This window comes from Triplophysa rosa, linkage group LG25 (genome assembly GCF_024868665.1).
Source record: "Triplophysa rosa linkage group LG25, Trosa_1v2, whole genome shotgun sequence".
Lineage (NCBI taxonomy): Eukaryota > Metazoa > Chordata > Actinopteri > Cypriniformes > Nemacheilidae > Triplophysa > Triplophysa rosa.
In genome coordinates, this window is record NC_079914.1 from 14,039,690 (window position 1) to 14,050,103 (window position 10,414).

Consider the following 10,414-nt stretch of genomic DNA (forward strand, 5'->3'; position numbering starts at 1 on the left):
GAGCTGAACAGAAGTGAGTATGACTCATCACACACACTTGGCAAGTAATCGCACATTCTGTCGAGCAGATCGAAAAGAGGTCTTGTTTGCGATCGTGACACTTGCATACATTTTTAAGGAAGTTCAGACTCGGAGATCTTGTTCCTGTAAAGTCTGTGAGCAACAAGGGAAGGAAACATAGAAGAGCGTCTTCTATTGCTGCTTCTGTTCCACTGATATACACATTAGGGAAAATAGTATAATTTTATATCAAATTGTTTTAAGCATTTTTAAAACATATATAAGTAATTTTCAAGTAGAGTTCAAGAAAGTGATATTTAAGAAAAAAAGAAAATATGTTCAACAAAGAGTAGGCCATTTGGGGAAAGTGCACATATTGTTGGGTTTGAATCGGATGGTGTGCAAAGGTTGGATAGGATTAGTCTCTTTAAAGCTCATTAGCAAAATAAAGTTGGACTAAACTGTTACGTTACACGTTGTACAGTAGATGGCAGCAAATAGCAATAAATAAAATCAACACACTCCACAAGCGCAATCTCTAATGAAAGACTGAAGTTTGGTACAATATCAACAAAACACCTGAACACATGAAACTCCACAAAACAAATAACGTTTAGAAAATGTGGAACGTAAAACCTGACAAAGCGCAAGGCTTCAGATGAAGACATCAGGAAACATTATTTAGAAAAACCGTGTAAACAGATCAACGTAACAGATACACATTTGATTATCACATTAAACGAACTACAGATTCGTGAAGCCTGTTTAAGGATAAACAAAATCTATTGGAGTTTACATTCAGTCACTAAGGACTGCCAGAAAAAGTAAAACCCTCAAAAGTCAAGAACGTTTCAGAATCGGCACACCGAAGCCAAAGGAGTCAACTGGGGCTCATCTATTCCTAACAATCTACACAACCTCTGCATTGAACTGTGTACTAAACAGCCATGTTATAAACTTAAAACTATAAAACCATAAACTTTAAATAAACTATTAACTTAAAAGAACACACAGAGAACGCGTTTTTTTGCTGGATCGAATCACTTTGTAGCCTATTAAGATGATATTTTAACACAGGATAATTGAGCCATTGACATTTAATTTGCTATAAAAATAAAAATGTGATGCTTTTTGCACTTATATATTTTACCAATGAGTTCTAAAGTGCGTCTCCGTGGAGATCAAAATAGTCTAAGCAGGGAGGAGTTACAACATGGTGAAGAGTACGAGAGTTTATGCCCCGACCCGGCCTGACGTCACGATGTACGTAGTGTAAGACACCGTGTGTAGGCAGGAGTCGGGTATAACTATACAGAATTGCGAGTGGGGATGTGCGGAGAAACAGCTCGTGTCTTTCTGGTGGTTCAATCGTGAAAGGACCAGAATTTCATAGAGTTCGGTGGGAACTGCAGCTTTGTACAGGAGAGACTTTATAAACGGAAAGTTTTCGGCGTCTGTTTCATTCCAAAGGAGCGAACTAACGTACTTGCGGGATAGAAATGCCACTAATACCGCTTTGTGTGTTTTCTCTATTGCTGGTGAAAGGTAAGAAAGTATTTTAAAGATTTACATTAAGAATCCATGAAAAGCAAATCGTTATCATACGGAGCATAAAGCATGCAGCCGAGAATGAAGAACGCATACATATGTCTCTTATATGTTATTATCCCCCATTTTCTGTAAAATAGTCTTTATTTTATATATGCACAATTTAGAATCTTTTAGACTGTAAATCGTATTATATTGTATTGTCATTGTGTTGAATGTCTGTACTAGAAGCTTCCAACACCAAAGAAAATTCCTTGTGTGTGCAAGCACACTTGGCAATAAAGCTCTTCTGATTCTGATTCTGATTCTGATACACATGCGCGTCACAACACGTACGGAATGTGCACGCGCACCGGGGCTCTCTGAATGTGCCCACAGAATGTGCATGGTATTTCTTCTATTCTGTGTATTTCATAATCATAGTTTATTGGTGAGTTTAAATGTATATATTTCATTTCTGGAATTGTTTAAAGGACTTAACCTCATTCATGTTCTTGATTTATGACTTATTATTAATACATAATTGTATAATAGTTTAATTATTAACATTAGAGAGGTTGTTGGGTTGTAGGCTATTTGTAATATTACAGTCAATTAAATAAGTTACATTCTTTATTCATGATTCATGTTAGTGGTATTGGAGGTTGGAGGAATTATCAAGGTGTAGGGTTTGGCAGGAGGTGTCACTTACAACTGCACTGTAAAAAATCCAATTTGCAAAATGTTCTCCTACAAATTCTGTGAGCAACAAGCTACTTTTATTGCTGCTTCTGTTCCCCTGAACTATACACATTAGGGAAAATAGAATAATTTTATATCAAATTGATTTTTTTATCATTTTTAAAACATATATAAGTAATCTCAAATTAGAATTCAAGTTCAAGTGATATTTAAAATAGTTTAAGTGAATCGGTTCAAATGAGTGAAGTGAAATGAGTGAAATGATCAAGTGGAGGTTGCGGAGGTATCATCTACAACTCTGAAATTTGTTTAAAGTAATTACACCTGATCTAAGGAAAGAAAGCAGTTGAATAGAAACAAATTACACTTAAATATTTTACTAGACAATATAAGCAAGGACATAAGGTCAGGCACTAAAGCAGACAATACAGAAACAATTACTGTTTGGCAGGGCTTCATTCATTCCACATTTAGTCCATATACTGTTACTGTGAACAAGCTGACATATTATCTCCCTTCTTTCAAATCTCTCAAGCATTCTTTATTGTCAGAAGACATGTAAACATTAGTTTGGACATTTATTTCCACATATGTACTCTTTGAAATACTTGTACTTCTGTTGTTACATCATATTCTTTTGCTGAGCTGCAGTAAACAGGGTGTGACACAAATAACCAGGAAGTCATGGAACCTTGAATACATTTCTCTCATTCAACTTTTTATTCGTAGTTCATTTAGGAGATTTACCTCTCTTTTAAATTATATTAACTTTTATTTTCTTTACCAGATCTGATATTATTTGCGTTAATATCACAACCAGTTCCTTTCAAATAATCACCGAATAGTCTGCAAAGATAATTTCTGCATTTTGGTGACAATGAGATATACTTTTTCCAAATGTTCTGCAGGTGTGTCTGGTGTTGAAGTGAAGTCAGTGTCAGTGACGGAGGGAGATTCTCTCACTCTACACACTCATCTTCCTGGCGTACAGGCAGACATTCAGATACTTTGGCTGTATGGACCTCAAGAGATCCGCATAGCTGAAATTCGTGAACAGAAACCCATGACATACGTTGAAACTGGAAGATATGGAGACAGACTGAAGCTGGACAATCAGACTGGATCTCTCACCATCACAAACATCACAATCACAGACTCTGGACTTTATAAACTAGAGATCATCAACAGCAAGGAAACGTCAGAAAAGAAATTCAATGTTACCGTCTACGGTGAGTTCAGTTAATTCAAGCCTCATGGGTCATTGATTTTTCTTAACGAGAAATGAAACAGAATACAATTCTACTATTTTCTTTTTATATTTTCCAGATCGTCTGTCTGTTCCTGTCATCATCAGAAACTCTTCTCAATGTTCTTCATCATCAGAAAGATCTTCAAATTGTTCCTTTCTGTGTTCAGTGATGAATGTGACATGTGTGAGTCTCTCCTGGTACAAAGGAAAGAGTTTATTGTCCAGCATCAGTGTGTCTGATCTCAACATCAGACTCTCTCTACCTCTGGAGGTGGAATATCAGGACACAAACACATACAGATGTGTCGTCAACAATCCCATCACAAACCACACACAACATCTCAACATCACTGATGTCTGTCAGACATGTCCAGGTCAGTACACAGTTATAATATAAGTTATAATAATGTTTATTCAGGCATGTCATTAGTGATGTTTAGGAATTGTAACACAAGCAAGAGTGCTGTTGTACCAAACATCAGCTGCTGACAGCATTATTGCCAGCGTGACGTTAATTTTTGATTATTGAGATATTCTGCTTATCTGACCTGACCATATTTGCGCTAAACGCTCGGATTTTACTCAGAAGACTGTTGTTGTTTGAACCTTTAAAAAATGATGGGTTAAAAAAAACAGGTATCCAACACGTTTGGAAAAAAATGTTTAAATTAAATGTACTTACCAAACCTTTTTTGTGTTATTTCTAGGTTTACACCATACTGACTTGGTTGTCATCATAGCAGTTATTGTTTTCATTCTAATAGCAGCAGCTGGTTTGGTCAAGCACAGGATTGTAGCAGTCAAACACTGTCGGATCAATAGACAAGAACCACAGGAATGTAAGTATTACAGACATTTCAGAGACACATACTTTTCTCCAAGAGTTTTGATCTCAACTCTCCCATTATGCTGCCTTAATTCCCACTTCAGACGTCATGATTCTGAGCTGGTTGTGTTCAGGTGCTTATTGATGCCAGATTCAATGCTTGGGAAAATGTTATATGGTAATTGTTTTGAACCGTACATCTAGTAAGCTTGCTCGCTTGAACAATATTCCGGACCCACATCACACACACAAACTTACTGCCGGACTCGCTCCAGAGTCTAACTCGACTCTGCTGAAGGTGGAGATCTGAACCCCAACAACAAAACAAACAAAAAATCATTGTCCATTTTGTGACATTTTTATTTACAGTTGTATTACATGTACGGTTTTATTTTACAGTCCATGAAGAAGAGGTGATATCCTTGAATCACTTGAACAATGATATGGTAAGATACTGTACTTGTGTGTGTGAGACCAAATGAATAAGAGTTGTCCAAGAATAAATGAAGCACTGTGTGCATCTTAATATAATATATTTTCTTAATAGTGTGTAGGTCTTAGTACATGGACAATATGGTCATGAATAAAATAAGCCCTATCGTTATTTTTGTGTCTTTCAATGAGGCTTTATATTAACATACACTGAAAAAAATAGTATGTGCCTTAGTAGATTTTATAAAAAAAAGAAATTATAAAAATATACTTAATCGAATTGTGTTATTGTTTTTAACAAAAAAAAATTGTTAAAATAACGTTAAAATCTACTAATTTAGGTTGTTAAGATTTTAATTACTTTTTTTGAGTAATTTTAATTGTACAAAATATTAAGTAAATCCAACTCAATTTTATTATGTTTAAATTAGGTTTACTTATTTATTTTCTTTTGAGACTACATCAATTATTTTTTGTAGATATAACTACCTTGGCAGTTGATCTGTAGTTCCCGGCATGCTTTGCATCTGACTGCATTAGGAGATTAATTTTCCAGATTAACTGTCATTTTAAGTGTTTTTCAGTAAAAGGAAAGGCTTGTTCGTGTTTTTGTTGATTTGTCTTTGAGATTTTGGTATTATTTTTAAGTTTGTGTTTTTTTAAATGGTTACCGTTGTTCAGAAGAGAGGTGCTTGTGCCCTGACAGAGGCATCATATTTGTCATGAAGTGTGTTATTTCACTTTTTGAGAAGTAGCTGCGCTAATGTCGGTACAGAGACCACCAGTCTCTTCTCGCTTGACCAACTATGTTGTGAAAAATAGTTTATTTTAATATGAAATTAAGTGAACTGTGAAGTTTGAGTGAGACACGTGTTTTTGTTCAACATAATTGTTTTTTACTCGTTTACTTCAAGTAATATTTACTTAATATTTTAATGAATATTAAATGTATTTAATAAGTCGAATTTACTTTATTCTGGTTAGGAAGTTGTACTTGAATTATAGTAGCACATTTTACTTAAAAAATATTTGTGCAAATTGTCACGAGGATTTCATTAAAGTATTTTTTTTCAGTGTACATTAAATTATTTTTTCTCCTTGTGACTGGTACTGTGTTTTCTTACAGGGACCCAACAGTGATGAATTTTCTGCACCAGCAGTTTCAAATGGAGTTTGACAGTGCCCTCCATATTGTTTGGGACGTTTGTTTCTCAAGCAGTCATTGCTTGTAGGACAGTGTGCCAGATGCATTCGTCAAGTGTAGACCATTTTGCAAGATGTAACAAGCATTGGGCCAGACGCACCTCAATTTTTTCCTGCCCTGCCCAACCTCCAAGATCTGTACACCTCCAGAAAGAGAAGAAGGGTTAAGAAAATCATTTTGGACCCCACTCCTCTTCCAACTGTTGCCATCTGACCGGCGCTACAGAGCACTGACCACCAGAACAGCCGGACACAAGAACAGTTTTTTCCCGCAGGCTATTCTCAGCCTGACCAATTAAAAGCTCTTACTGCACGCTGTCCATCACATTGCAGACTTGCACATTGCGCATAACATCAGGAAACTGTACATTATAAGAAACAATAGGCTAAACTTGTAAATAACACATCTGTACACTCTTTAAAAAAAATGTATTTTGTCTATATTTTTTCACTTTTTGTATATAGTGCATTGTTTTAATTTAATTTCTCATTTTTTCTATCTTAATGTATATTTACACTATGTTTGCACCATGTGTACACTTTCTTCTGCACTAAGCTCCTGTCGCAAGTCAAATTCCTTGTGTGTGTAAATACCCATAATCTCAGTTCATTAAATCTGAATACATAAATCCAATTTTAGAAGTTGTGATGAGGAATACCCATAAGCCTATTTATTCTTGATCAAAGAATAAGAACAGACTTCAAATCGCGTACACTCTTTTTAGTATAGTTATCCGATTATATTAGATTGTAAATCACACAAGTGTATTTGTTGCAGGTATCAATGTGATTGTGTCCTGGTGGCCAATCTGTCTGTAAATGCCTTTGACATGATGGTAAAATGATACACTGTGATGCTTCAGATGTCCAGCAATATAATCTTTGATTTGCAAATATTCATTACAAAAAGATGAGAAATGTTTTTGTATTGCAAACGTCTGTCGTGGTGATCAACGGTGTTGTTCGGTTTAATAACGGACGACCAGTCATATAAAACAATTGTTTAAAACAAACTTTATTAGTTATTTTTGTATTCATATTATTTACAGTTGAGCATGATGTGTGATCTTCTTTAACATCCTGTTAGAAAAAACAGAAATCAGAGATCCAGTGGTCAAATATAACGTGAATGCAGAATTGTACAATACAAACTGAATTTTCCACAATTAAAATGACAAACGTATAACAGTCAGTCTGCTTCAAATCATTTGACTAAACTGAAGAAATAACAGAATGTTACTGTGGTCATGTGACTCCTGAAGGCGTTGTGCTCATACAGTGGTGTTGGTCTGGTGTATATCTTCTCCTGAGTGTGAACTATTGTAATAACACATTTTTTAAACTTACAGAATTAATTTGCAATATTGATGAAACAACAGTGTGGCGTATAAATACTCACGTTCATTGCTGGTTGTTTACAGTTGTTGTAGTGGCAGTAAATCAAACAAACAGATGAAACTATGACCAGCAGCACAACAGCAGCTATCAGCAGTATTAAATGTGAACGCTGGATAAAATCTGTACAGCACAAAGAAAAGCAAGCATTAAATCACAGTCAGTTTCTCAATGTTTGACCTGTATCAATTTCAAGAAGGTGAATGAATGAATGATCACTGCATTAATACAGTTTACAGTAGTGTTTTTTAAGAATATATGTTTTATTAGATAAACATCTGTATGCACCTCTTAGCAAGGAGTGACATGATCAGTATTTAGTTTAAATTTTGCTGTAATAAAAAAACAGGTCAGCTCAGTATATAAAATTGATATTGTTAATACCTTAATTGATATTACTTTACCTGAACACGGCTGACAGACATCATTGATGTGTAGATGTTGTGTGTGGTTTGTGAAGTGATTGTTGATGACACATCTGTATGTGTTTGTGTCCTGATATTCCACCTCCAGAGGTAGAGAGAGTCTGATGTTGAGATCAGACACACTGATGCTGGACAATAAACTCTTTCCTTTGTACCAGGAGAGACTCACACGTGTCACATTCATCACTGAACACAACAACACACATATTGACACTGAAGATCTTTCTGATGATGAAGAACATTGAGAAGAGTATCTGATGATGACAGGAACAGGCAGACGAGCTGAAAAAAAAAAAAAAAAAAAAAAAAAAAATTAAAGAAATAAAAAAAAAAAAAAAAAAAAAAAAAAATTAAAAAAAAAAAAAAAAAACCAAAAAAAATAAAATTAAATAAAAAAAAAATAAAGGAAACCTGTTGCCCTAAAAAATTTAAGTAATGATTACTTAACAACTTGAGTGAAGTTTACTTAAACATATCAGCTGTTCTTATAACTATTTTAAGTGGAAAAGACTTAATGTTTTAATTTCTACTAATATCGTCCAATTATTGCACTTAACTTTTTAATTGTATTTAATTATATACAAAAGCAATCAAACAACAAAAATATTTTTCTTGTACTTTTATTGAAAATTTAAAACAAGTTTGCACTCCAGTTTAAGAGGACAAGAATGCATAGTCCAAGTGCAGGGCATAAATGAGTCCAAACAGAAGATATGAGGCAAGTTGTCCGGTTCCATCGCTGAATTCTCCTCCAAGATGATACACGCTCTGGAAGGGTTTAGCTGTGGACTTTCTGCATCAATGCAGAGGATTCACACTGGAATTTGGTGGTACGAGTCCTCATCATTAACATCCTAAAAAGACAGAAAAATATTCACCAGGTCATGCCAGATAAATAATTCTATGTTGTCAACTAAAATGTATATACTGTACAACAATAAAATCAATCACCATGTCATATATTCTGCACGAAAATGTATAAAGAAAATCAATACCAGTCTTAAAGCAAGTCATGCATAAAAAAAATATATAAAAAATACATAAAAATAATGTTCTCCTTAGCTGCCAAGCCACATTTATGGCAGTTTTGCAACCAGTGCTTGTAATGTGCAAATACAATTATGGTAGCACTGTTCTTCAAACTCAAACTACATATACATTATTAAAGTAATCCATGTGTCTCCAGTGGTTAACCTCATTTTTAAGAAGCAACACCAAATCTGTGTCCACTTAAAGAATTAATAATAATGACACTTAAAAAATGTAATAACTTACAGAGCAGGTCTTAAAGGCAGCAGGGTCATCCCCTAAAACGACTGGCAGTCCACGAAGGCAAGGGGACCTAACATCTGTTGGCTCAGAAACGGTCAAGAGCATCAAAGAAGCTCTCTCTGAGATTTTTCCCCACAACTCTGCTGAACTCGTTACAAACCTGAAATATAAAACATGGCAAACCATATTAGGCCATGGTCAACACTAAGGGGCGGTTTCCCGCACAGGGATTAGTTAAACCAGGACTAGGCCTTAGTTAAATTAGTATATTTAAGTCGCTTTAAAAGAACATACCTTATAAAAAACATTACTGGTGTGCATCTAAGACAAAACAAACGCACTAAAATATTTTAAGATATGTCAGTGCGAGTTGTTTTCGATAAAGACACCTCTAAAATTTGAGTTAGTCTGGGACTAGTCTTAAACCCTGTCTTGGAAACCGCCCCTAAATGATTAAAGTGACAGTGCTGACCACCCCAAATGGTCATGAATATTGTCTGTCATGTATACCTTTTTGTGTATTCTATACTAAAGTTTAAAAAAAGTAAAACAATCATACATACTGTACCTGACTTTCTGTAAACAGAGCTGGCCATTGAAGAATCATCTGGCTGATGCGAGACTTGTCGTTTACAACTTCTTTTCTGCGAAGAGCAGATGTAATGTTCATGTGTTTCTTGACAAGTGAATTAAGTAATCAGCCTCAGAACAATACTCTGCAAACCCACAAGACAGACAGCAAAACGTAACTGGTGCGTGCGTCACTTGGCTGCTGACCAGACAGTTTGGTGTGAAAGTTAGATAAGTTAAATGATTTAAAAGTGCATAGACATTCCTGATGCAAACATGGAAATGGCTCATTTCTAGCATACCTACCATGTTTCAGTCTATAATGTTTAAATAGCTGTGATCATTTTTCACAGTTAAAAGAACAGTACTTACACTTCCAATGCATACCTTCTTGCCACCTGAAACACAATCAAACTTATTGTTATAGAGTGTCCAATTATGTCTGCATTTAAACATTAATTGACTTCAACTTCTATATAAACTTTAATGTTTAAATTCACTCACCAGATTGATTAAATTGGTCGTCCTGTCGCACTCTCTGCTCCACTAGAACCACAGCATGCATGTCTAACTCGAAGGGGTTCAATGGGACAGTGTCAGTCGCAAGCCAGTGACATAAGTTAACCAACGAACTGACATCTGAAAAGACAACGATCTGTTTAAAGTATGTTTTCTACCCTCGCAAACAACCTCTCGATGAAACAGCTAGAAAATACACAGACGATAAAAACTCATCTCACGGCAGTTCAGGCTTTGCGCCGTATCCGTGTCGAACTCGCAGGGGTTAAACGCAGAGGTGGACGAAGTACACAA

The 10,414-nt window shown here is 35.2% G+C and overlaps 1 protein-coding gene and 1 long non-coding RNA gene across 3 annotated transcripts; one reads left to right on the forward strand and one right to left on the reverse strand.

Moving 5' to 3' along the window:
• Window positions 1-30: 30 nt before the first annotated feature.
• Window positions 31-5,977, forward strand: LOC130548494 (natural killer cell receptor 2B4-like). Its single transcript, XM_057325312.1, has 6 exons — window positions 31-1,545; window positions 3,138-3,458; window positions 3,556-3,852; window positions 4,186-4,317; window positions 4,704-4,750; window positions 5,863-5,977. Exons 1-6 carry the CDS (start codon window positions 1,500-1,502, stop codon window positions 5,911-5,913), a joined length of 894 nt encoding a protein of 297 aa, XP_057181295.1. The 5' UTR covers window positions 31-1,499; the 3' UTR covers window positions 5,914-5,977.
• A 963-nt stretch (window positions 5,978-6,940) lies between these two features.
• Window positions 6,941-10,414, reverse strand: LOC130548505 (uncharacterized). Of its 2 annotated transcripts, XR_008962047.1 has the most exons (9): window positions 10,106-10,412; window positions 9,974-9,999; window positions 9,600-9,747; window positions 9,035-9,191; window positions 8,378-8,613; window positions 7,739-8,041; window positions 7,339-7,457; window positions 7,180-7,256; window positions 6,941-7,019 (listed from the first exon to the last, which is right to left on the reverse strand). It is a non-coding gene; the product is annotated as an uncharacterized LOC130548505 (long non-coding RNA). The 2 variants fall into 2 exon arrangements; XR_008962046.1 differs by having other exon boundaries at window positions 9,600-9,999; window positions 10,106-10,414.

Excerpts from the sequence above, each read along its gene's own strand:
- LOC130548494 (XM_057325312.1), top strand. The coding sequence starts at position 1,500 with ATGCCACTAATACCGCTTTGTGTGTTTTCTCTATTGCTGGTGAAAG. Across the intron at positions 3,459-3,555 it reads ATTCAATGTTACCGTCTACG|ATCGTCTGTCTGTTCCTGTC; the intron begins GTGAGTTCAGTT and ends TATATTTTCCAG. Across the intron at positions 3,853-4,185 it reads TGTCTGTCAGACATGTCCAG|GTTTACACCATACTGACTTG; the intron begins GTCAGTACACAG and ends TGTTATTTCTAG.